Source organism: Andrographis paniculata, unplaced genomic scaffold (assembly GCF_009805555.1).
Source record: "Andrographis paniculata isolate CXL003 unplaced genomic scaffold, ASM980555v1 Contig74END, whole genome shotgun sequence".
NCBI lineage: Eukaryota > Viridiplantae > Streptophyta > Magnoliopsida > Lamiales > Acanthaceae > Andrographis > Andrographis paniculata.
In genome coordinates this window covers 737,916-763,409 of record NW_026137611.1, presented here as the reverse complement: position 1 = coordinate 763,409, position 25,494 = coordinate 737,916, and the positions used below count along the sequence as shown (strand labels likewise).

Sequence of the window (25,494 nt, the reverse complement as noted above, 5' to 3'; positions counted from 1 at the left end):
GCAGCTTATTATTACGATGTTTTGGGATAAATATAATAAAAATAATGATATTTTTTAATAATATTAAAATGTTTATTTATTAATTTTGCTAATTACGTAAATTTAAAAAAAAAAATGGAAAGAGTAAATAAGAAGAAAAAAGATTATATATATAAAGTGTGTGTAGAGGACTGGGTGTATTTTTGGACTGAACGGGGCAGTTGTAGGGCTAGAACTAGGGTAATTTTTTAATTTTTTAAAATTATTTTTAATTTAAATAGTTTTATATTACTTTTTTAATAAAATAATAATATTATTATTAATAAACAAGAAAGTGATTATTTTATAATATTTAAATCATTATTTCATAAATTTGAACTATATTAATATAATTTGTAACAAATAAGCATTAATTTTGAAAGCAAAACTAACCATTAAATTGAAATAAAAATATAAAATTTAAAAATATGTAAATATTTATAAACTCGTGGTTTAAACCAAAACCAACCGTCTTAAAATCAAACCAAAACTACCAAATTGAATACCATAATTATGGATTGGCCCCTATAATGGATTAATTATATGCTAGTCCATATAATAATTATTTAATTAGATTCGATTAAAATTTTATTTAAAATATATTTGAATAATAACAACCGTAAATTTTTAGGTCTTTATAATAAATAAATAAAAAAAAGGACCCCCGGCTTCTTTCCTTGCACATCTAAAGTATGTATTGTTGTAATTAATGGCAGTAGAGTCAGCTCGATAGAAACAAAGTGTTCATCATGACCCCTACATTTTAAGAATCAGCCACAGAGGATAGATCCTTTAGTTAATCATACCTCCGTCCGATTATGGGTCCTATTAAATAGTATTAAATATAATACAAATTAAGAAAAAAAATATAAAAATATTTCAACTAGTATTTTATAATATTAATAAAAAGATATTTGTATATATAAAAAAATTATACAAATACAATAATATTTTTAATGTTAAGTACAATGACGCAAAATGTAAATATACAGTTTGAGGCGGATGAAGAAACTATATACTCCCTCCATGCACAGTCAATCTATCTATTTTGTCATTTTAGTCTATTCATATTAAATGTATCCATTTCTTTTTCTGAGTAAATGTATCTTCCACTAAAATATAAAATTACCGCACTATTTATATAATATTATACAAATGCCATCAAATAATACCTTTTAATATCATAAATATTAAGGAGTATAATAGTCTTTATGTATATCAATTGTATTGCATATCAATATAATATTAATATACAAAAATCTACGTGCAAAAATAAATAGATAAATAAGCTGTGGACGGATGAAGTAGATTACTTTATTCGTAATTACACACCAATAATAAACACAATCAAATTTGCAAATCAAATTTACAAAGATAGTCATTGGTTCGAATTTTGATGCTTTTAGATTTTGTCGGTAGCATTATATTTAATTTGTATCAATTCAAAATATTATTATTTTTTATTATTTTTGTTCTTTTATTTAAAAATATTAAATTTTTATTTTAATATTAAAATACGTTTAAATATTAAAATACGTTTAAATGAAAAAATATATATATATATATTGACTTGACATAACTTCAGTTGTGTTTATACTTTTTCACACACATATATATATATATATATGTACTTTTTCAAACAAGAACTTGTATTTTTTTTTTACTTTATTTTTTATGCTTTCCTATAAGATAATATAGGATATTTTAGGTTCTGACAATTTAGAATATTTGAGTTTGATATGAAATTAAAAAAATAAATATTTTATTAAAAAATAATAAAATAAAAAATAATTGATAATATTGTTAAAAGTTTAATTAGAAATTATAATTAAATTAAATTTTTTTAATAAAATTAATAATATTTATTGTAAATAAATATTTAATGAAAAATAATAGTTAAACAATGATTTGTTAAATATTAGCATTTAATATTTGTGTTCTTCTAACGTTTGTTTTAGGATTCCAAGGTTTGTTTAGTTTGGGTTTAAATTGAAATTTTTATTTGAATTTTAGTTTAAATAATATATTAATTTGATATTTTATAAAATAAAATAATATTTTATCAGTTCGTCAAATTTTTTTCACTTTTTTTTTAGGTCCATTAAATTTATCTCATTGGTAATTTTTGGTAAAAAGTCAACAAGTTAATATTTAATTATTATTTTTTCTATTAAACACTTATTTACAATAAATAGTACTAATTTTATTATATTCTTTATCTTTATTTACTTTAATTTCTAACTAAATTTTCAAATATATCTTCAATTATTTTTTATTTTTTTAATAAAATATTCATTCTAATCTCCGCATCGAATCCAAATGAATTAATTTTAATGGACGGAGAGAATACTTTTTCTCGTCTCGTTCCTTGACAAGATACCAATTTATTTTTTTTTTGCGTTTAGATCTGTAAATGTTAATTATTACTATATACAAAAAATTTAGAAAAATTATAATTAGTAAGTAATTAAAAAGTTATTTTTAGTAAAAATAATTATACTATAATACAAGTAATTATATATTAAAATTAAGATAACTAAATAATTAAACAATAATAATTTATCAAATTTAAAATGTGTTTAAAATATATAATTATTTTTCAAAAATAAAAAGAGCAAATTATGTGGAACGGATAAAAATAAAAATACTATTCACTTTATGTGAAACTGAGGAAGTACATTAATACGTATTACAAATAAAAAAATTGACAAAAATATCTTTATCAGTATTATATAATTTTATATTGTATAATATATTCTTGAAATATAATAATATTTTTAATATTAATAGCACAAAAGACAAATAGATATATTATTATGAAATAGAGGTAGTATATTTTGTATGCAATATTTTGATTCAAATAGGATAAAATAAAAATTAGATGATGTAATTGAAGAAAAATATATATTTATTTTTTTATTTGAATAATATGATAAAATAAAATGCAATCAGTTATATCCTATTTTAAAAATATTGCATAGTATGCACGATATAACAAAATACAAAAATATTATAGAGTATGTGGAATATAACAAAAATAGAAAAATATTGCAGAGTATGTGAAACAGATTAAGTATAATTTTTATTTTAAAATACAAAACAAACACACCCCTTCTTATATTTGAACTATTTTTATATAAAATTTTATAAGAAACAATAAAAATAATTTTGTAGAAAATTATAAAAAATAATGGAATGGAATTCAACCATTTGAGGGTTATAGAGTTTGTTTGTTTAGTTAAATAGTTTAAAAAGATTTTTTTTTTTTTTTTTCTATGTAGAGTATAAAAAATTATTGAAATAATATAAAAGTAATAAATATTTGTAATATATTAATATTTTTAAAAATATATTTTACACTAAATGAACACATCCATCATTTTTTTTTTTTTTTTAATTCATTCTTAATTTCGTATTATTCAATGTTCACGTCTTTTTAACAAAAACACTCCATAATTTTTTCATTGACAGTGGTTTGGCTACCTACAAAGAGAAATCATTCGGTATATATATATATATATGGCAGTACGCAACACACAATATATTTTAATATAATACAAATATAATACATCATTTAATAACACACGATATAGTTTCACACGGACTAACAACATATGCATATTGTATATAATAAAAACGTGTGTTGTTTTTATATTATAGGGGTATTATATGGTGCTAGATTTTTCAAACTCAACGCTATAGCTTTTCTCACATGTGTATATATATATATAGGTTTGGATTAAATTTAAAAATAGTATGTACTAATATTTATTGTTATCTTATATTGTATTGTAAATTAGTATTTGATTTGATATTTTATGAAAAAAAAAAAATATATATTTGTTGTGATGTATTTTAAAAAGTAATAGCATCAAATGAGAGTGGAAGTGTGCTAGGTAAAAAGAGCTATAGGTTTTGATATAAATTATAATAATAATAATAATGTGACAACCGGTGATGATATCGATAAACACTAATTAATTACGATACTAACACTAACAGCCGCCTGCTGTGGCTGTCCATGGAGACGAGGAACGGGGACTCGCCCGCCACCGCGGAGTCGTGGCGGTTCAAAGGAAACCCGGACCTGAACCGGGCCTCCGACATCACCATTAGAGGCGTCCTCAACGTGCTCCAGCAAAATCTCCACAAAAATGGTCCCCGCCCTGTTATTCCTATGGGCCACGGCGACCCTTCCCCTTTCCCTTCTTTCCGCGCCGCCGCCGCCGCCGAGGACGCTGTCTGCGCCGCCGTCCGCTCCGCCAAGCTCAACGGCTACTCCTCCACCGTCGGCATCCCCTCGGCTCGCAGGTACGTATCTATCTACGATCCATCTGCTTAATTTGTAATAATTACTTCTAGTTTAATTTCCTTTTAATAGAGATTGGCTATTGTTGTTGGCAGAGCGGTGGCGGAATACCTTTCGAGAGATCTTCGATACAAGTTATCACCTGAAGATGTTTTCATGACTTCGGGCTGTAAACAAGCCCTAGAAGCCATTATAACAGTCCTCGCAGCTCATCCCAATGCTAACATTCTCCTTCCACGCCCAGGCTTTCCTGCTTATGAAGCTAGGGCCAGGTTTTGTCATCTCGAGTTTCGTCACTTTGATCTGCTTCCGGAGAACGATTGGGAAGTGGATCTGGCTGCAGTCGAAGCTATAGCCGATGAAAACACAGTTGCCATGGTTATTATTAATGAGGGAAATCCCTGCGGAAATGTTTTCAAGTACCAACACTTGAAGAAGGTAATCACATTAATTAAATTTAATGTTGGAATGAAATGTATAAGAATAATTGTTGGCTGTAGATTGCGGAGACAGCAAGAAAGCTTGGAATCTTGGTGATTTCTGATGAGGTGTATCGTGACCTTAGCTTTGGAAATAATCCTTTTGTTCCAATGGGTGTTTTTGGATCGATTGTTCCTGTTGTCACTTTGGGATCTCTATCAAAGTCATGGATCGTTCCAGGTTGGAGACTCGGTTGGCTCGTCACTAATGATCCAAATGGCATCCTTAAGAGCCATGGGGTATTCTAAGGACATTTTCGTTTATCTTTCTTCAGAATCAGAATCAGAATCGATGAAACATGTCTATTTGACATGATTCCGTGCATCTGCAGATTGTTGCTAGTATCGAAGGCTTTCTGAATATTACATCCGATCCGGTGACCTTTTTACAGGTACATATATATATATATATTATTTCTTTTGATCTTTTTGGCCAGAGTGTTGTTATAAGTTTGATGTGAACAGGGAGCGCTTCCGCAAATTCTTGAAAATACACCAAACGATTTCTTTGATAAAATTAAAAGTACACTTAAAGAATGTTCCAATATATTGTATGATCGGTGCAAGGAAATCCCATGCATTACTTGCCCCAGCAAACCTGAAGGATCGATGTTTGGCATGGTAAATACGAGTGCAATTACATTATTACATAACCTAAGAAGAGGTAAAACAATCAGAATCTTATGTGTATTATTGATTGTCAGGTAAAACTTGATCTGTCCCTTTTGGATGGCATTAAGGATGACATTCACTTCTGCACTGAGCTGGCTAAGGAGGAATCTGTTATAGTTCTCCCAGGTAGTGTATTTGGAATTTCATTTGCTGTCATTGCTTCTTATAATTACATTGAATTTGAAGTCGATCGATATATGTTTTGAATAAAGAATCTATGATGCGTGCAGGGATTGCTGTTGGGCTGAAGAATTGGCTTCGGGTGACATTTGCAGTGGAGCCTTCATCCCTCGATGATGGCTTTAAAAGAATCAAAGCTTTCTGCGAGAGGCGCATGAGGAAAGAATGAAACGAAACCGAGCTTGAGGAGGAAGAAGCAGCCAACGTATGTTGTCTGTTGTGTATTTGTGCTCTACTATACTATGTTTATGTTTGTTTGGTCTGTCGATTGAATAATTCCTTCTGATATATTATCATGATTAAGTCCTAATATTAGGTTCTTGCATGAAATGACACTCTATAATATTTGTTGTTAGTTCTGTGTATATTTTACGTAAGAAACAATTTAATATGCATTGGATTATGTCATATCTTATTTAGTTTGTATATCGCGTTTGGATTATAATAATATAAATAGTGTGTTGTTCTTTTTCTTGTAACGTGAGAGATGTAACATGTTATAAATACAAATTATCATTTTTTAGAAATTACTGTCTATGAATGTATACTATATTTTTATTTTGTATGATATAAAAAGAATGTTTTTTTTTTTTTTTTTTATCTTTTTCCTAACAGACATTTTGTCTCTCTTCACCGCTTAAATAAAGAATAAATAATGTTGAATATCAGGTTGGGCCGAAGGTTTATTCAATGGATACTTTCGGGTAGCAATTTTGAATTTTAAATTCAACACTGTGCTGAATAATACGAAATAAAGATACAGCATAAAATATTACTACTGACAATACGTACAATACACAGTAGCACGTGACATACTTCCGCTAGACGATTACATGTGTACGTAACGGAATTTGTCCTAATGAATGATTAATTAATAATTATACTTGAAAGTTTGTAAGACAAAAAAACATTAAAAAAAGAAGTAGTAGAAAAGAAAAAAAAGATAGGCATATGGTCTCCAAAGCCCATAATAATTTGAATGTTAACCCCGTTTTCTTCTTCCCGACCGTTAGAGGAAGCGACATTCCCCATGGTTAAATATTTAAATAATAATAATTCACCCCCAACGGCTCTCCTCTCCCCTTCTTACTAAAGCAGAAGCAGAAGCAGAAGCAACCCTAGCTTTCCTGCAAGTTCAACATTCATCAGCTTCTGCAATTCTGCATCACTTCAATCTCAATTTCAATTCTGCATCACTTTAACTTCAATTTCAATTTCAATTCTGCAATTCTGCATCACTTCAACCTCAATTTCAATTCTGCATCCGTAAAGATGGATGACTCAACAACGACGACAACTCCTCACCACCGGACTCAGCCCAAGTCCGCCTCGAGGCTCTCCAAGCTCCGCCATTACAGCCAGGAGGAGGGGGGATCGGGAACCCCCACAACCCCCCAGCTGTCTCTCGAAATAGTCCAGTCGTCTTCCCCAAAAATCTCTACTCCATCCCCTGCATCCACTGTTTCGCCCAAGCCCCCTTACTCTCTCCCTCTCCAAGACCTCTTACTCCTCTCCCCTTCCCCTTCCCCTTCACCACTCAAAAGGTCATCCAAATCCCGCCTCCTCGACATGGCGGAGGACGCCGCCATTGAGACCGCCGGAGTTAGAAAACGATGCAAGACAAGGAATTCAGCATCCGGCTGTGCTGCTGCTGCATCCCCAAGAGGAGGTCGAAGATCAAGGAGAAGATTGGAGCAAGATGCCAGAGAAGAGAGAGAGCTTGCTGCTGCAGGGGGAGATGTTTCGATTAAGCCGAGGAAGAAGAAAACTAGCGAAAGGTCGAGGACTGGTAAATCCATTCAGACTCATCCAGTTCCATCGCCAAGTATGTATAGATATGCATTCCATCTCCATACCCTGCAATTAAACTGGCACTCACCCTGTTCTTTACTCATTGTCGAAATCCGGAACAGGTGGTGGAGATGGGTACAATCTCAACGCCACCGGGGAGGCCATACACGATTTGATCATGTGGAAAGATGTCTCGAAATCCAGCCTATGGTTTGGGTTGGGATCGCTTTCGATCATGTCATCTTGCTTCGTAAAGGGAGTTCATTACAGGTATGATTTAATTATTGAAACCGGTTCACTTTAGTCGATAGGAGGTTAGAAGTTCTGTCCATGTCTATCAAACTACAAGGTCGAAATCCGAATTAGTACAGGCTGTGATAGCCTTAGTTCTAAATGGTTGTCTTATTAGTACAGGCTGTGATAGCCTTAGTTCTAAATGGTTGTCTTGGGGGTTTCGATTTTAATAGATGATGAGTAAACATGATTCTTGCAGCATGTTCTCATTCATGTCTCAAGTGGGACTTCTGTTCTTGGGGTTGTCGTTCTTCTCCAATACAATGCGACAAAGGTATGATTAGCAATGTAACTTCTTTTCAAATGAATCTTTGTTTTTTTTTTTTTTTTTTTTTATGTAATCTTGATTAAGCTCATTAATTTCTTGATGAGTTCACAGGGAGGGAAAGAGCAATAGTAAGGCCGATCAGTTTAAGCTGAAGGAAGAAGATATACTGAGATTCGGCAGGTTAATACTTCCGGCTGCGAATCTAGCAATCTCGAAAACAAGAGAAATCTTCTCAGGAGAGCCAGCCATGACCCTTAAAGTACAGTTCCTTATCGATTTTTTTGTCTCTAAACAAACAAACATGAGTTGTTTTTTTAATACGATGAACTTGCCTTGCCTTGCCGTGTTCTTATATAGGTGATTCCGATCTTTCTTTTGGGAGCCGAGTATGGCCATTGCATTACATTGTGGAGACTCTGTGCACTTGGTAAACAACATTGGCAAAAGATTATTTATTACAAGACTCCAAACCAGTTTGAAAACAGAGCTAATTGTTAACTAACTCTTCTCTTCAATTTTGCAGGTTTCTTTATCAGCTTCACTGCCCCAAAATTGTATTCGACTTACTCTTCGCAACTAGATAAGAAAGGTTGTTTAAATTAGTAGTCTCCCAACATTGTCGTGATCCATCTATTAGAACAAATAAGTCTTCACTTGTTTTATCGTTTTCTGTTTGAAATGAGCAGTCGAGTATCTAAAACAATGGGCTATGGATATTTGGGAAGGCTGCACGCATAAGAAAATCGTAGCTGCATCAGCTGTAATGGCGTTTTGGAATCTCACGTCCATCAGAACGCGAATATTTGCAGGTAATGCCGAGCAAACTATTTAGACAAAGACGATGATGGATGTCAATGGTTATTATTAGAGTTCGATTGACATGTGTGTCTGTCTGTTTATTGTTGCAGCATTCTTGTCCCTTGTGATAGTTAGATATCGCAGGCAGCACCTTGTTGCGACGGAGGAAGATAACAACGATAATGCAGGAGAATCGAAACTAGAGGTGGACGAGGAGGAAAGGGCATTAGTTGCAGTAGAGACTGAATCCAAGAAATAACAAGTAGAATTGATTATTGATTACATGACGTCGTGTTGTCGTCTCTATCGCCCGTAAACTTGTCTGTTTGTTTGTATTGCTGTATCTCTTGTGTCAATCACATTTATTTTCTAAAAGTGAGGTTAGAGATGAAAGGTACCAACTGAGATAGCTACAGCTTGATCTGCCTTGAGTAAATAATACAATTCATTCATTCTTGTATAATTTTGCAGATATGAAATGAAGGCGGCAGAAGCAGAACACGTGCCGTATCTGCGCAGAATGTTAATGTTGTTCCTTTCGTGCCGTATGTAAACAAAGGGTGAAAGCTAATCTAGTTGTTGAAAAGTTGAAGTTGCAGAAAACTAACTCATTGTAGAGAGCAGTGCCTGCCAGAGAAAACTCCAGTTATGCATCATCACAACAACCTGGCAAAATCAACAAATGAAATAATCCATTTATATGAGAACAAGCATTCATGTACTGAACTAGAAAAAGTGGGCACGACAATGCTAGCAACTATTTTGTCGAAATACACTTAGATATGCAGAGGGGAAAATGATTTTATTCATTTCTAATAGCCAGTTTCAATTATATGGAATGAGGCAAGATTAGTAAGCTGATTGATACACCACAACTACATGGCTGATAGCACACATTTACGACACATGGTCCACAAAAGCCAACCAAAAAGCAAGATGGAGCGTGAGAGTATTCTCGTGAATTGGTGAGTAGATTTCACATCTAAAAAACAATGAAAAAACAACATTTAGTTCTCTCTCAACATTGTAGTCATGCTTCTCCAATTCTTCATTTTCCATGACCCACAGACACAAGTGTAGGGTAGATACTATTCCTTGTCTCCCAATCACACATCATCGTTGCAAGCTGATTTCATAATGATAGACGGAAGCAAAATAATCAATAGCTGTGCGTAAATAGTCAAAACATGACTACAAGGTTTAAAGCATCTAGCATGAAAATTGTGAAATATATATGTATAATTGTATATGCCTACAACAACATGAAGAATGAAGGGAGGTCCTTATCAAAATTTGTCCATCCCTACTCACACAGAACCATATATTTGATCTTCAAGTTAAGGATAAAAAAACAAAAAGGTCTGGGTGTCGTATGTTGTCTACTGTAATTGGTAATTTCACGGTGCATCAAATTCAATGAGAATAGGAAGGGTTTAAGACTGAATTATTTTATTTAGGGTTCTCTAAGTGAAATGAATACTATGAATATGCAGAGGGATTTGTACCAAGTCTGCTTGAAGCAAACACTCAATGACTAACTCACCGGATATACGACAGGACAAGGTCAGCAAAGAGACGCTGCTAGATACCTAAATCAAGGATGAAAGAGTCAACAGTTAGTTTAAAGCTTTACTGTAAGCAAGGTAAAAACATCTTTATAAATCCAGAGGCACTAATGAAGAAGATCAAAGAAGGAATTGGATACGGGTCATGAGGGTAAAAATAATGGACAAATCTGAAAGTTCAACAACTTGTTTTGAAAGGAAAAAATTAGCACCGGAAGGAAACTTCATCCACAGAAATCTAGATATTGCGAACAAGGAAGCCAAACTCCATGGCACAATGAGTAGAGATTCTTTGGGCTTGTCATAGACATAAACCAAAAATAATACTAGTAATCCAGGTCATGATATTTCTGATGCTTCTTTTATAGACCAAAGGCTTCAGTTTGTACTCGAAAGACGCCTTTACCTCAATCTCAGTGGATGCTATCAAAGATCAATAATGTAAGAAACAATTTTCCAGTGCTCAAGACTTAATTAATGACTCTCATATATTAAGGAAGAAAAACTATCCAGGATAGAACTGAGGATAAATTCCTCCCAAAATGCAAAAGAACCCCCCCAGAAGTAATCCCTAACCTTACCTATATTTTTGCACACAGAAGACAAGAGAGAAAGAAAGACAATTACACACTTATAAGCAATGCAGTAGAATTACAACTAAAAGTTCTGAGAATTCAGAGGCATATGAATAGTAGCAGAACTGGCAATATACATATTCAACATCTACAATTCCATTTTATCAGGAGTCTATTCTTCAATGTTCCTAAATAATCCAAATTGCAATTTTCCACCCAAAACTTTCATTTCCAAAATGACATCTAAAGCTCATAGTACATTAAATAAATAAATCAAGGTAGGTGATTATAAAGAGCACTAGAATATATAGGCAGACTTGAATTCAATTAAATCAGATCAGGCATGGTACACACAGTGTAATGTAATTGCTCGGAAGGAAATAAAATTAATCTATAAATTCAAGCGAAAAACGATAAATTCTTTGAAAATAGAGTTAAATATACTTAAAATACCTTCCGGTAACCAACCAAAACCACAGCGCGAGGCGGTGAGCATTGAGGTCATCAGCGATGAAGCAGTGGCAGTGTGGTACGGTTGCATCGAGTCCAGACACGCACTCAATTCAGCAGGGGAGCTTCCAAATTATTAAAATTACAAAAGTAGTTAATACATTGAATCATCAACCACTAGTTGGAAATGTAAAGAAGAGTGGAGATACCGAAAGAATCGGCGGGTAAGTGGGGGCGTTCGGGAGGGGAGGCGGAACGGAGATGAGCGGGAAGCTTTAGACTGTGCGGCGAACCTCGCGGCGGCTTTGCAGACGGCCGAAGACCGGAAAACGGACCTGGCGGCGGTGATAGCCATTAACTCGACGCGCTTATCGTTGCTGAAGAGTGAAGAAGTCGAAAGGGTTTTGGATGTTCAAACCCTACCTGGAACAGGAAGCCAAGCATTTGGGGATACATATTTTAGATCTTACAATACTTTAATTTTAAAATAATTATAAGTAAGTAATTAATTTGTATTATTAAATAATTATAATATTATACAAATAACTTTAAAATTAAAGAAATATAAATTATTTAAAATATAATTAAAATATATAATTATATAAAAATTAAATAATGTAGAACCAATAGAAAAATATAGATGTGTTTGTTTTGGGAAAATGATATATATATATTATGTAAAATATAAAAAATAGTGTAGAGAATATAAAATATAGAAGAAAAAAAGCCATTAGGCATTGAAAATTTTATTTAAAAATGAGGAATACGTATTTAAAATAAAATTTTGAGACCATAATTTTATTAATTTAAAAAATATTAATATATGAATAAATTAACATTTCATTCATTAAAAAAAATGATCCTTTGTAAATAAAAAAAATAACATTTTTCAATTTAGACAATATATTTCTTCCATCCTAATTAGTATATACATTTAGGGTTTATTGATTCAATATATGTTTGAGTGGTTCTCATAAATATTATAAAAAATATAATGTATAAATTTTAATATTATACATATATGTTTTTTTTATACATCTATAAAGTCAATATTCAATTCAAAGTACTGTCGCATAACTAGTTATTTATTTGTGTTTAGTACGTAGTTTTAGAAATATTATTATAATATTGAGATATAGTATGAATAAAATAGAAATGATCAAAATCACTTAGTTGTGTGATATAAAAGTAATGACATTTGTGTAATATATGTAAGTTGTAAGAGCATTTGTAATAGTAGGTAGATAGTATAATTACTTTAAAAAAAATGATACTTTGTTATAGGACAAACTAAAATGAAAAAATAAATAGTTTATTATGAGACGGAAGGAATATTAATTTTTATATTATGGGTACGATTAAAAAAATAAAAAATAATACTATTTCCGTCACAATTCAAAAAGTATTATTTTTTTATTTTAGAAAACACAATAGTTCACTAATACCAAAATACTTAAAGTTTCATTCGACTACAAATATATTATTATACATACAATTATTTTATACATAAAGTCAAATGATAAAAATATCAAAAAAAAAAAAAATTAAGTACTTCCACTAACCAATAAAATATTATTATTTCCTTGTTGAATTAAAATGGAAGAGAATAATATTTTATTGATAAAAATATGTACTGATTTTGATATTGTTACCTATAGCTACATATTCAAAATAAGAAAATCTTTCTGATTAAGAATCTATAGAAATGAAACAATCTTAATTAACAAAAAACATTAAAAAAATTGTAATTAATTATAATAAGCGTAATTAGAAAAATTACAAATTGTTGGTATGTTTTTGCCCTACCTATTTGACCCTATTTGACCCAAACCGAACCAAGCCCTACCCGTTTGACTTCTAACCAATAAAATCTGATTTGTTTAGCAAATCTCACCCAAATCGTTCCAATCCATTAATTCACTTTTCTCTGAAACGGTTCCGAAGTTGATAGTTGAATTCTTGTCTTTTTTGCCTAAACTCAATTTTGGTTGTTCCTACCCTGTCGCCTCTACATCAGGTAAGTTTGGCTTCCCGCTAGATTGGAGTAGTTTATCAAATTCTCCCACATCTATAAATATAGGGTTGGTCGGTGTATTTAAGAAATGGTGAAAAACAGATAGTGAAATCGATAGTTATGAGTTCTCTTCTAGAAGTTATGTTCGATAGTATTATCAACGTGATGTATTGTTCCATTGTTCACTATCTTACCTTCTATTAAGTCGATTTCTATCCATTGCTTCGAGAAGTGGAGTACCAACATTCAACACCTTGTGGTGTCGACAACATTAAACGACTTGGGAGTGGTGAAGGCAGTGGTTGTGACCTGAGACTACTGATCGATTCTCTATTTTTGTTATTTATCTTCTTTATCTTATGATTTTGCATAATATATAGTGTTATGCGCTAATCAAATTTCCGTGTGAGATTTTCTTGTTTTTATCCAATACCCGAAGTTCAGTTTGATCAAGAAACACAACACAAACTAAAATGATGAATATCCAATTAAGGGTAAATTATATAACATTCTTTTGTATTTTTTTTTTTAGTAAAAATACAAAAAACACCATTTCTTTTATTTATTGCGTAAAAGTGTTAATATAAAGTTAATACGAAATACCCTCTTGTCCAAAATTGACATTTGATTATAAATAAAGACCTAAAGTAAACAAGTTTTATATATAATAATAAATGTAAAAAATCTTAAATAATTTTTTTAATAAAATAAATACATAAATAAATAATTGAAAGATTATTAAAAAAATTATTTAAAATATTTTGACGTTTTTTATTTGTATAAAATTTGTGTAATTTATATTTTTATTGAGAACAAAATATCAATTTTAGAAAAAAAAAAAAAAAAAGGAAAAAAGAGTTGAGCTTTATACAATAAATAAAATACAACGAGTAGAGTTTCATATATAATTTACCCTCCAATTAATTCGAGCAGAGTTTCATCTGATTTCATTATAAGTTGCCATGTAATTTTCTCGTCCACTAAAAATTAATTGTGAGAAAATGATTATTTATTTACCCTAACGTATTTCCAAAAATACAAATATTTCCTCTCTCGAAATCCAACAATACATTCATGATTCTCAACTCCCCCACCACGTTTCCCTCCATCAACATCATCCTCCTCCCGTAGCAGCAGAAGCATCAGTCTGAGTATGAACTTGAGGTTGAGGCTGCGTTTCATCCTCAGCCGCCGGCGCTACCTTCTCGTACACTCCCCTAAATCTCACCGGCAGAATGCACCGCCCGCCGTAGCGCTGCTGCATAAACACACCGGCGGCCATTAAAATCATCCCGCAAGGAATCACAACATCCCACCCCGTCGAGTAAAAATCCCCCGCCGGATTCGCAAAGTAGTAAGAACCTCCGGCGCCGGAAACCGGGTAGCTGTGAGCTCTGTACACGTCGTAAGCGTGCGGCACCAGCCGGACCACCGTGATCCCCGCGTAGAACGACGGCGACAGCATCTCCCCCGCTGCCCGGCCCCCCACGGCATTGAGCAACACTTGCGGGAGAAGAAATCCGTCAAGAATCAACCCGCCGTAGGATCGTAGGCCATGGCGGCCGTAATAACCGACAGCGTGCCTACTTTGGCTCATTACGTATATTACGGTGGCGAACGCGCCGAACGCATACGTCGATAGCAATGCGAGGATAGACTTTCGCTCGATGAGCCACGAATCCGCGCTTTCGTTAGCCTTGGCGGTCCAAACTAATTGGAGGAGGCGTATTTGCAGCAGGAATGCGAGCATCGATATCGCTCGGATCGCGACTTCGTTCGTTTCGAGTGATCCCCAGAGTCTTTGCCGGTGGTTGGTTTGGAAGAAGACGGCTTCGAAGTTTAGGACGAGAGGGGTGAGTTGTCCTAACGAGAGGATCGCGAGCATGGCGATCGATATCCCCGAGCAAGCGTTGGTCGTATTTTTTTTTATATGTAAGAGTTGCATCGCGACGAAGATGCATAAGAGCGTGTTGCAAGCCAAGACCATGCCGATCTCGACCTCCATCCTCGATACGGATTTCCTCGCCGCAGAAAGGTAATATGCAGACGACGACAAGGTTAGATCGTCGAAGAACAGAGGATCTTGTTTCGGACGCGTGCTTCGGATTTTCCCCTTGATTAGGCCCCCCCTTGTGTCGGTAATCGATGGGAATTTTATGTCGAGAAGAATCTCGCAATCTTTTGAAGAGTTGGCCGTGATCGGGAGATGAGGATTTCGAGGCAGCTCGCGACACCCGATCATACAGAGGTGCCCTGTTTCGTCGTCGTACACTCCCTCGGCTATGATCTCTTCCCATTCGCTGCGAGGATTTGTCGACAAGTTCTTCGTGGGGATTCGCTTTTGGATGTTTATTTTGTAGCTGATCGTCGAGGTTGTGTTATTCGGAAGGGATTTGGATCGAACGAATGCGTAGTTGGAGCCGTATAATTGGTTCCCGATCGAAATAGGAATGGCTCCTCCCCAACCACAGTATTGTCCTTTGGAGTTCTTTATGTTCATGTCGAATCTCATATCGTGAGAATTCTTGTTAGGATACTTAATCTTGTTATTGTTCTTGTTCTTTTGAGCTACACATGTCTTTCGAACTCGATCTGTTTCTGTGTATTCGTATCGCAAACCTTGAGAATATCGAAACGGTACGCCATTGTTGGCGACGCTTGTGAGCTCAATCTTTCTGAAGTAGTGATCGGAATCGTTGACCGTTTTGTTAGTCCAAATTTGGCCGACGATTTGGGCGACGTTTCGGATGTTCCACGTGGATGCATATCGCAATCTTAATCTCATCGAACAATCCCCGACAGCCTCACCGAAATGGTTTGTAGGATCCAAGATTCGACAAGCAACGATGAACACCTGGTTTTCGATTTCATCCCACGATCCCTCCCCAATCCACGTCGATCTTAGATCGAAACTTGTTTGGTACAGTTCTTGGTAGCTGCCATTTTGGAAGGTTATCATGTACCTGATTTTCCGATCGATCTCCGAGCACTGGATCGTGTTTAAGGAGACGAAGAGAGGGAAGGAAGTGGCGTTGGGGCCTAGAGGAGAGCAGCCGTTAATGGCGGATACGTTGCAGTCGAACGGATACCACAGTTGGAGCTGAGTAAGCCCGCCGGAGGTGGAGCAAAATCTCACCGGCGGCAGGCTAAGCGACTGGTTCGAAAACGACGGTCCTCCATTGACGAATTCCTCTGTAACGAGCGAGTATTGGTAGTTGGGAAGACGAGGAAAGCTAAAAATGGAAATGGGATCGAAATTCGCTAGCGGATCGTCGTCGTCGGAGGTGCTTTCGAAAGTTCCGGCGACGACGCTTTCCGGCATGGTCGGAGCGTCTACGGCGGCGTAGCTGAGCTTGAGAACGACGTCGAGATTTCTTCCTCTAGCGACGTCGTATTGCCACGTGGCAGACCCGACCATACAGAGCTTTCTGGAATGTTCCGACCAAAAACCGCTCAAGAAAGCTCTGACAGTGGGGTACCAATGAGCTCTCCGGCTCCGGCCGCTGGAAGTGTAAGAAGACGAGTTGTAGTAGCGGTGGTACGGTGACCGGATGTAGAGCGAGGCTCGGAGTTGGTAGACGCCATGGATGGTGGTTTCGTAGATGTATGGATTATTGAGTGGAAATTTTAGGGATTTGGCGAACTGTAAGTAGGAATAATCGGAAGATGTACGGTTTGGCCGGAGAAGTTTGTCGCCTCCGGTGAAGTAGAAGTAGTCGGTGGGTAGGGAGATGTTTTGGTTCAGGCGGTGGAAAGTGGCGCCGGCGACGGAGTCCGGCAACGGGAGGACGGAGGAACAGCTATGGTTGTATAGGGATACGGAGACAGATACAGATACAGAGAATTGGGATTGAAGGAGGAAGAAGGTCAGCAATGGAGCTATGCAAAGCCAGGCCATGCCCAACCCCAATCTAACCCAAATCGAATTGATGATCAATAATTTGATGGATTAGGACATTATATATTATTGACATGTAAACTTCGATGAAACCCAGGAGGTAAAAATAAATAAAAAAAAAAAAAAAAAAAAGAAGAATTTACTTTTGAATTATTTTAATTTATTATTATTAGTACGAATATTGACATTGTACGTGCTGTAAATGGATCCGCCCGCAGCCGGCGAGCGTGTTTGATATGCCATCCGTTTGGGACAAGACATACATTGAAATTTTCAGCATGTAAATTATTCTGTTGTTTTTTGTCATAAACGTAACTCATCATATTCTTGCCCTACAACATATAACATCTATTATCGATGAGATTAGATTGACGGAGACAAACAAAATCTATTTGTCAAATATTTTATCTCCTTTACCAATACTGGATGACGACAAAGTCAAATCGCTCAACCACGGAAGTAAAATCTCTGAGAATTTAGTAGATTCGATTTATGAAATTATGTGAACCCATATATTAATCAATGCTAGAAAAGTAGAATTGTAGATCATGAAAGTGTTTGACAAACAGCTTTTTCGAGAACTTTTAGCTTATTTAAGAATTTTTTAATTATTTGATCAATCAAAAAGTTAATTCACGTGATTGATAAATTAATTTTTTGAAATAGTTTATTGACCCAGAAAAGCTAATTTCTAAAAACTTATATAACCCAATTTTTGAAAAGTTTTTTCATTTTAATTTTCTTAATTTCCTTATTTGCCCTTAAAATATTACTCCCTCTGTCCCGAAACTAAGTATCCATTTGCTTTTTTAACGTAGTTTTAGAAATATTAGTATTATATTGGGATATAATAGGAATAAAATAGAAATAACTAAATCCTTATTAGTATGTGTTATAAAGGTAATAACATTTATGTAATATATTGTAAGTTGTAAGGGTATTTGTAATGTTAGGTAGAAAGTACAGTTACTAAAAAATAAATGAATACTTTGTTATATTTTACATTATTCTTAATAAAAATATATACTATTATTTTTTTTCACTTCTAAAATTAATAAAAAATATTTTATAACACATTTCATAACTTCAAATAACTAATAATAAAAATGTAATTTTTTTTAAAAAACAAAATTAAAAAATTTTAAAAGTTAAAATAGAAATGTCATCGATTGTCATTTTACATATAAATAGCTAATATGAAACAGTTATTTTACCAAATATTTTAATATAAACAACTAATTTAATCAGCTAGTCAAACCGCTAATTGAATCAACTAAATACTAACAGCTAATTGAATCAGCTAACAGTTGATTGCCAAACACACCCCCCGTGTGCTGATCCCGTCAAGTCAGCATAATGCTGATTTGACCGAGTCAGATATTTATATACATAACCAACGTATATTTACACATAGTACAATCTATATTGAATTGTACTCTATCCGCCTCATTTACCGTGTCCATTTTTTCATTTCGGTCCATCCCAATTATTTTGTCATTTTTTTTGAAAAAAAATTATACACTTTAATATCATTTAAAAATTTTTATTTTTAATTTTTTAAATTTTAATTATAATAATTAATTATCTTCGTCTTAATCTAAAATTATTTTTATTATACTATAATTATTTTTAATAATATATTTTTAATAATTTATTAATTATACTCCTTATAATATCCCATGTCTATAGTAAATGAGATACCGTAGTAAAAAAAAAAAAGTAATATAATATATATTATAATATAACATATATTGTATTATAAATATATTGAAATATATATATAAATATATAGTAATTATAACCAATAAGTGTTAATTTTATTTGCATAGATCATATTGAAGAAAAACAAAGGATCATTCCCAAGTGCATGTGCCGCGGAGTACTCTATATTAGTAATAATAATCTACAATACAAAACCAATGCCCACATGTCCAACATCGTACACTTTCTTCTTGCACCCAAGAAGATCGATAGAGACAACAACTACACCACACACATAACACCATATAAAAGAAGCAAGTTTCACATTAGAATATTCGTGATTCAAACTCGGGCCGGGCCAGAAATGTCGTCGAATTAGGTTTCTTTCTTGTCTGTTATTCGGATCGATCAAGAACACCCGAATTCAGCTAGCTAGCCACAACTCGGGGGCACATTCGGTACACCTTGCCGTTGAAGTTCGATCATAACGCCGTCAACCGACGGAGGCTTAAGCCCAAGTGGCAGAGGCAGCCATGGCTTCGACAAAGCATCTCCAATGGCAGCATCTACACTCTCCTTTGACTGCCACACGTTTTCCAGCAAGATATTATTTTTAGCTATATATATGTGACCACTCGAAAAGTACGTATCTATATGACTTGCTTAGATAAGTATATATCAATGTTGATTGACTTATTCGAGTATGATAATGTTACACATGCAGACATAACGACAAGCAATTTTAATGAATCTGAGATTTGTAAGAAATTGTACATCTGAAAAAATTAATTGAACAGAAATATCAGTGGGATTTGTGGCTCACCGGGTGAACATCTAAGGGAGGTCGGGGCAGTGCTTGTCCGGTGGGGAAGCCAATGCCCGGCTCGACTTTGATCATTGTCGCCGGAGGAGGGATGCCGTGGACCGGTGGAGCCGGATACCTCTAAAGAGACAAAAATTTTAAAAAAAATAACATGTTATTACAACGCGGCAAAGATAACTTGTAAGGACTAACTTATGAATCTTTTTATTTTCGGTTTGGATTGAGTTTGAATGTTTTAATTTTTTATGAAAACAATTTTTAATGTAAAATTTTGTAAGAGAAAGAAAAATATACTTTTTGGAATAACATTGAATCTAAATAATAAAATCAGGTTAGAAATTGAAAAAGAATAGAATTAATATATTGGTTTTCATTGTTTTCTAGAGGTGAAGTAGTTATTAAGTGTTATATTTTATATGAAAAAATAAATATGTTTTTATAAAATATTATGTGATAGTATAGTAAAAAGATGGAAAATATAATAATAGGATTAAGAAAATAGACCCTACTATGGTCACTAGTTTTAATGTAGAGTATATTTTTTGTTTTTTTATAATAAAAATAGAGAAAGTGGTTAAAAATAGTAAGATTTAGTAGTATATTTTTTTGCTATATAAATAAATTTATTTTTTCTATAACAAGATAAATAAAAAAGTGAAATTATTATTTTCAATGACATAAAATAATTGTAACGGGATTTTGTTATTACCGTAGGCGTTAGGTGCGGTGGGAAGCAAGGCGTGCCCGCCATTGGGACCTATATTTATGTACGGTTTCACAAAAGACTGTTAGAAACTATTTATTAACAAGATCTTGCATGAGTAAAAAAAATAAAAAATACTACTTCCTCTCTTCACAAATTATTGTTTTATTTTTTTATTTGAAATGTCTAACAACTATTTGTCATATTTTTTTAAATACAAATTTTATATTTTTACTCTCTATTCATTTATTACTTTTAATCCCTACCACACAATTAAGGTCAAATTTGTCGATTATGACAAAAAGACGATTACCTAAAAAAACCCATAAATATAAATATACATTAGAACAATAAAAATTGGACAGAACAAGTATAAATTAAAAATAATAATAATAATAATAATAATATATAGACTTACATGTTGGTGGTGGGGAATCCAGAAGGAAGGGTCAGCCGTGGGCGGTGATGGCCATGGCGGGTGGGGCGCCGCCACCGGCGGTGGTGGTGGAGGAGGGGTTTGATGTTTAGGCCACATGTGCATGAGTGAGTGGTCGAGTGAAGGGTGGCCCCACACGTGTAAGGGTCTGAAATGAGGCATGGGTGTCACGGGTGGAGGAAACCCCATCGTGGGAGCAATCCAAGGGTTCATATGCTCTCTCTTTCCTCCGCCGCCGCCGCAGCCGCTGCCACCGTACGTATGCCGCCGGTGGCCCCAATTCGCCGCCTCGGCTTCCCGCGCCTGCAGATGCTTTCTATGGGAACGGTACTTCTGCAAATTTAAATTAATTTGTAAGAATTTATTGGGAATAAATAATAAATTTGAGCTGCCTAATTATGAAAATATTGGTAGTGAGTATTTTCAACGTCCAGAATGAGTATGTTTTTTTTTTGAAGGAATATTTTGTGGGTGGTGTAGTGTACTGATGGAGAAATTGGTTGACAAAAATGGAGAGACTTTTTTCCACCATGTGCCCACTAGAATGAGCTCATGGCACCCAAAAGGGGTTCTCCATAGCTCATCACACTTTATGGAGCTAAAAGAAACTGTTCATTCTTCATTTCATGTTTTCTTGTTTTCTTTTTTTTTTTTTTTTTTTTTTTTTTTTTTTTTTTTTGCTTTTGTTCATGACAATACAATAGAATTACGAACAATCAGCAAGAGGACAAAAGGGGTCTGCAGATATGTCCGTAAAAGCATTCTGCACAACTTCTGGAAAAACGAAAACCCAAAATAATTCATTTCTTAAAAATAAAAACACACACGAGAAGAGGGAAAAGTCCAGTTTGAATTAATTAATTAAATCGAAATCCCTAAAACTGGTTTAGTACCAACGAGGAAGACGACCTCCATAAAGGGGAATTAAAGAATTGGAGTTTAAGGTAGACTACGTACTTGCAGATGACTTGCGATGTTATGGCGAGTGAGACAATCGATTCCCATCAGCTCAAGAATTCTTGATGGGACTGCTTTATCGACGCCAAGTTGCTCCACCGCTTGCACGAACCGCCGGTGGAGCTCCGGCGTCCAGTCCACCTGATCGATTCGCAGCCACGAACTTCAATAAATTGATTTTAAAAAGTGTACAAGTTTAATTCACTTCACTTGGGATTGATTTCAGCTTGAATCAGCCCGTGAATCTATGGCTCCATGGCTTTCAATTCCCATGAAGTGTGTGACAGCTTTACTGGAAGAAAAAGATTTGGTTGGGATTGAAAACCCTAGAAAAAAAATTACCTTAACTTTCCTCTTTCCCGGCGGGTTTTTAGCGGTCGCCGCCGCCGTCGATTTTCTTGCCTTGTCGGATTTCACCGGAGATTGAGAACTGTTAAGGGTTGAGGCTTCATCTTTCGTTTTGCTGAGAGCAGTTTCTTGGGCCTCCGGCGCCGTCTTGTCGGGGCCCGACCCGAGATCCGAAAGAGAGGCGGCGGCGTGGAGATTAACGCCCTCCAATTTCACGGCGGCGTAATTGGAATCGTCGTCTCTGAGGGGGGAGAAGGTGAGGATTTCGGGATCCATCTCCAAATCGGGGAGCACATCGCCGTCACTGATTCCGATGAAGATGTCGTCGAAATCGATGCTGTCGAGAAGATTCCCTCCAGAGAAGTCTGGGAATTCATTTCCGTCCGTCGAGAAACTCTCCATATCTCTCTCCCTCGCATTGCTTGAGTTCCTCAATGGCGACACGGCCAGCATTCCAATCTGATTAAGCAAACCCTAATTACACTTAATTACCAATATATATTTATACACTTTCCTCTCTCTCTCTCTCTCTCTCTATATATATATATATATATATACAGGATGAGAATGGAATTCAGCTTCAATCAATAGAATCCAGCAGAAACAGGAATCAATCGAAGAAGATGTCGGTAGAAAATCTGCAGAAAATCCGATCCAATGGTGCTGGTATGTATATATATATATATATATTAAAAAAATGGAGTGTAATTAATTAAGAAGAGAATTGGATGAGCACTACACCACAACTTGTGAAGGGCGGAAGGAGGAAGGAGGAAGGAAGACCTCTGCAGATTTTGTTTTTATGTAATTGTTTTATATTTAAATCAGTGAATGATTATTTTTTCACAATTTATATTATTATTATTATTATTATTATTATTATATAATATATGTATGTTATGTATGTTTACACGAGGGTTTGTGGATGTCCTTTTTTGTTACTTGGAAATAATCTGTAAAGTGTTTACTCGTGAGTTGTCTGAATGCTTTTCTTTTTTTCTTGTCTTTTTCTACCCTCAATATTTAGAGGAGATTATAGAGAGGTGCAACATGGCACTGTCAGACAGTAGGGTAGGGTAGTGTAGGGTAGGGTAGGATAGGAATTCGATACATATAAATATATAGGTACGATTTATGTGTATATCTATCTATATATATTAATATTAGTGTGTATATCTTATGTACAGTAAAAAGAAAAGGATCTTATCATAAAGTTGGACTAGCAACTTTGCAATGATTGATGTACTCCATACAAACCACTAAAATTAGCTTTCTCATTTATACAACTCTCTCTCTCTCTCTCTCTCTCTCTCTCTCTCTCTCTCTCTCTCTCTCTCTCTCTCTCTCTCCCCTTTTATTTATTTATTTTTCTTACCTCACTGTCATTTTTTAAAATTTGTACTTGTCCACCGAAGTCATGTAAATATTGTTTTTATTTCTGTCCATCAAATTTATCTATTTTATCTATATTTTATTTATACTAAAAAAAATTTATCTACTCAATATATCACTATTATATTTTTTCTTTAACATGCAAATTAAATTTGCCACTCTAAAAATACTTGCTTATATAAACATTTTAATAAATTTTTTAAAATACTTTCACTTACAATTTTACCTATTTTACTTTTATGATAAAATATATTACGCAAATGTGTGTGGATACTAATTGTTATTTTTTTTTTTAGTAAAAAAACAAAAGTGTAGTAATTTTTCACTTTGAAAATGAAATATGAATACTTTTTATAATAAAAAATATATATAAATATAAATTTGAATGACGAAGAGGTATTATTTTTTAATTTTTGTGTTTATGTATATCTACAAGAGAAAATATTATATTTCTAAGTTATTCATCTAATATTTTTTAATAATATGATTTTTGATAAATATAATATATATATTTATATATAAACGGTTTAAAAGTGAACACACTTTAATCTCAATTCAAATATCACTTTAACAAATGAGTCTTTAAAAGTATATAGTGAGTAGTAGATGATAAAGCTTTGTTTAGATAGAAATTTTTAAAAGTTTTTGAAATTTTGGAATTTTGGGAATTTAAAAAAAAGTAAAAAATTAATATTTGATTTGATACTTTGTGTGAGAAAAAATGTATTTAATGTGATATTATTTAAAAAAATGAATAGTATCAAATAAGGTTAAATATATTCTAAACATAACGTAATTTTTTCGTTCTTATAAGAAAAATCCTTGTGCATCTAACAACATCACACAATAGTTACATACTTTAACCTAAAAATTGGAGCTAAAAATATTTAAAATTAAGAAATAATTTTTGTTGTATATTAAAAAATAAATTCCCTGTTTATATATAAATATGCTAAAAAATAATACTCCTTTCATTTGGAGGAAATATACATTTGATTTTTTTTTTTTTTGTAGTAGTAGATTAAAAATGTAATACTCCCTCCATCCCAAAAAATATGGAACTATTACTGTAGATACGAAAATTTAGGTAAAGTGTAATTAGTAAATAATTAAGAAGTATATTAGTAAAAATAATTATTATATAGTAAACGTAATTATAGATTAAGATTAAGATAAGTAAATAGTTTAATTAAAATTAAGAAAATTATAAAATTTAAAATTTAAAATACTATTAAAGTTCATAATTATATTTCCAAAAATAAAAAGGACAAGTTAAGTGGGATGAACGAAAATAGAAAATAGAGACAAATTATGTGGGACGGAGAGAGTAGTATTTTATTAGTTAATGAAAATATGTAAGATAATTTTTATATTTTTATCATTTGTCCCTTATATATATATGTGTGTGTAATAGAATATTTGTAATTTAAGTAAAAATTAAGGGTGTGTTTGTTTGGGGGATTGGATTTAATTTATATTATTCATCTCATTTTTTTCTCCAAAAACATCAAATCAAACACCTATTTTTCATTTTTTATATTATACTAAAAATTAATTTTACATTCAAAACATCAAACTCGGTCTCTTTGAACCTAAACTGATCGGTGCGGGAGTCCATCAAACTCGATCTCTTTGACTTGAGAAATCGGTCGGTATTGAGATGGTTTCTCGAGCAAGGTTCTTGTAATATATAAATTGATATTAAATAATAAATAAAATATATCAACATTCAAGTTAACAAATAAGATAGGTAAATAAAGTGTGAATTTACAACGTTACGATATGATTCAATGCTCATTCAAAGAATTGAAAGAACAGTGCCA

General features: G+C 33.4%; 5 protein-coding genes across 7 annotated transcripts; 2 read left to right on the top strand and 3 right to left on the bottom strand.

The window, feature by feature from the left end:
• The first annotated feature begins 3,988 nt into the window (after window positions 1–3,988).
• On the top strand, window positions 3,989–6,136 carry LOC127266153 (tyrosine aminotransferase-like). The gene is made up of 7 exons (XM_051296309.1): window positions 3,989–4,329; window positions 4,423–4,765; window positions 4,828–5,046; window positions 5,139–5,198; window positions 5,272–5,427; window positions 5,511–5,604; window positions 5,709–6,136. Exons 1-7 carry the CDS (start codon window positions 4,040–4,042, stop codon window positions 5,825–5,827), a joined length of 1,281 nt encoding a protein of 426 aa, XP_051152266.1. The 5' UTR covers window positions 3,989–4,039; the 3' UTR covers window positions 5,828–6,136.
• A 617-nt stretch (window positions 6,137–6,753) lies between these two features.
• On the top strand, window positions 6,754–9,400 carry LOC127266149 (reticulon-like protein B17). Of its 2 annotated transcripts, XR_007842082.1 has the most exons (9): window positions 6,754–7,483; window positions 7,572–7,719; window positions 7,943–8,017; window positions 8,123–8,270; window positions 8,369–8,438; window positions 8,535–8,600; window positions 8,698–8,820; window positions 8,920–9,203; window positions 9,281–9,400. XR_007842082.1 is itself a non-coding variant. In XM_051296304.1 (8 exons), the coding sequence occupies exons 1-8, from the start codon at window positions 6,931–6,933 to the stop codon at window positions 9,066–9,068; spliced, it is 1,296 nt and encodes a 431-aa protein (XP_051152261.1). In that variant the 5' UTR covers window positions 6,754–6,930; the 3' UTR covers window positions 9,069–9,088. The 2 variants fall into 2 exon arrangements, 1 of the variants encoding a protein (XP_051152261.1); XM_051296304.1 differs by lacking the exon at window positions 9,281–9,400 and having other exon boundaries at window positions 6,754–7,447; window positions 8,920–9,088.
• Window positions 9,212–11,845, bottom strand: LOC127266151 (protein NUCLEAR FUSION DEFECTIVE 6, mitochondrial-like). 2 transcript variants are annotated; one of them, XM_051296305.1, is made up of 3 exons: window positions 11,609–11,845; window positions 11,403–11,524; window positions 9,212–9,475 (listed from the first exon to the last, which is right to left on the bottom strand). In XM_051296305.1, the coding sequence occupies exons 1-3, from the start codon at window positions 11,752–11,754 to the stop codon at window positions 9,456–9,458; spliced, it is 288 nt and encodes a 95-aa protein (XP_051152262.1). In that variant the 5' UTR covers window positions 11,755–11,845; the 3' UTR covers window positions 9,212–9,455. The 2 variants fall into 2 exon arrangements, with proteins under 2 accessions (XP_051152262.1, XP_051152263.1); XM_051296306.1 differs by lacking the exon at window positions 9,212–9,475 and adding an exon at window positions 9,593–9,935.
• Window positions 11,846–14,527: 2,682 nt separating this feature from the next.
• LOC127265861 (uncharacterized) lies at window positions 14,528–17,311 on the bottom strand. The gene has a single exon (XM_051295877.1). It carries the CDS (start codon window positions 17,309–17,311, stop codon window positions 14,528–14,530), a length of 2,784 nt encoding a protein of 927 aa, XP_051151834.1.
• Window positions 17,312–19,164: 1,853 nt separating this feature from the next.
• Window positions 19,165–23,092, bottom strand: LOC127266148 (transcription activator GLK1-like). The gene is made up of 6 exons (XM_051296303.1): window positions 22,274–23,092; window positions 21,932–22,072; window positions 20,957–21,307; window positions 20,545–20,592; window positions 19,836–19,955; window positions 19,165–19,594 (listed from the first exon to the last, which is right to left on the bottom strand). The coding sequence occupies exons 1-6, from the start codon at window positions 22,730–22,732 to the stop codon at window positions 19,445–19,447; spliced, it is 1,269 nt and encodes a 422-aa protein (XP_051152260.1). The 5' UTR covers window positions 22,733–23,092; the 3' UTR covers window positions 19,165–19,444.
• Window positions 23,093–25,494: the final 2,402 nt, after the last annotated feature.

Excerpts from the sequence above, each read along its gene's own strand:
- LOC127266153 (XM_051296309.1), top strand. The coding sequence starts at position 4,040 with ATGGAGACGAGGAACGGGGACTCGCCCGCCACCGCGGAGTCGTGGCGG. Across the intron at positions 5,199-5,271 it reads ATCCGGTGACCTTTTTACAG|GGAGCGCTTCCGCAAATTCT; the intron begins GTACATATATAT and ends TGATGTGAACAG. Across the intron at positions 5,605-5,708 it reads ATCTGTTATAGTTCTCCCAG|GGATTGCTGTTGGGCTGAAG; the intron begins GTAGTGTATTTG and ends TGATGCGTGCAG.
- LOC127266149 (XM_051296304.1), top strand. The coding sequence starts at position 6,931 with ATGGATGACTCAACAACGACGACAACTCCTCACCACCGGACTCAGCCC. Across the intron at positions 8,601-8,697 it reads TTCGCAACTAGATAAGAAAG|TCGAGTATCTAAAACAATGG; the intron begins GTTGTTTAAATT and ends TGAAATGAGCAG. Across the intron at positions 8,821-8,919 it reads CAGAACGCGAATATTTGCAG|CATTCTTGTCCCTTGTGATA; the intron begins GTAATGCCGAGC and ends TTATTGTTGCAG.
- LOC127266151 (XM_051296305.1), bottom strand. The coding sequence starts at position 11,754 with ATGGCTATCACCGCCGCCAGGTCCGTTTTCCGGTCTTCGGCCGTCTGC. Across the intron at positions 11,525-11,608 it reads CTTACCCGCCGATTCTTTCG|CTCCCCTGCTGAATTGAGTG; the intron begins GTATCTCCACTC and ends ATAATTTGGAAG. Across the intron at positions 9,476-11,402 it reads TTTTGGTTGGTTACCGGAAG|GTTGTTGTGATGATGCATAA; the intron begins GTATTTTAAGTA and ends TGATTTTGCCAG.
- LOC127265861 (XM_051295877.1), bottom strand. The coding sequence starts at position 17,311 with ATGGCCTGGCTTTGCATAGCTCCATTGCTGACCTTCTTCCTCCTTCAA.
- LOC127266148 (XM_051296303.1), bottom strand. The coding sequence starts at position 22,732 with ATGCTGGCCGTGTCGCCATTGAGGAACTCAAGCAATGCGAGGGAGAGA. Across the intron at positions 22,073-22,273 it reads CGGGAAAGAGGAAAGTTAAG|GTGGACTGGACGCCGGAGCT; the intron begins GTAATTTTTTTT and ends CGAATCGATCAG. Across the intron at positions 19,956-20,544 it reads CACCGCACCTAACGCCTACG|AGGTATCCGGCTCCACCGGT; the intron begins GTAATAACAAAA and ends TTGTCTCTTTAG.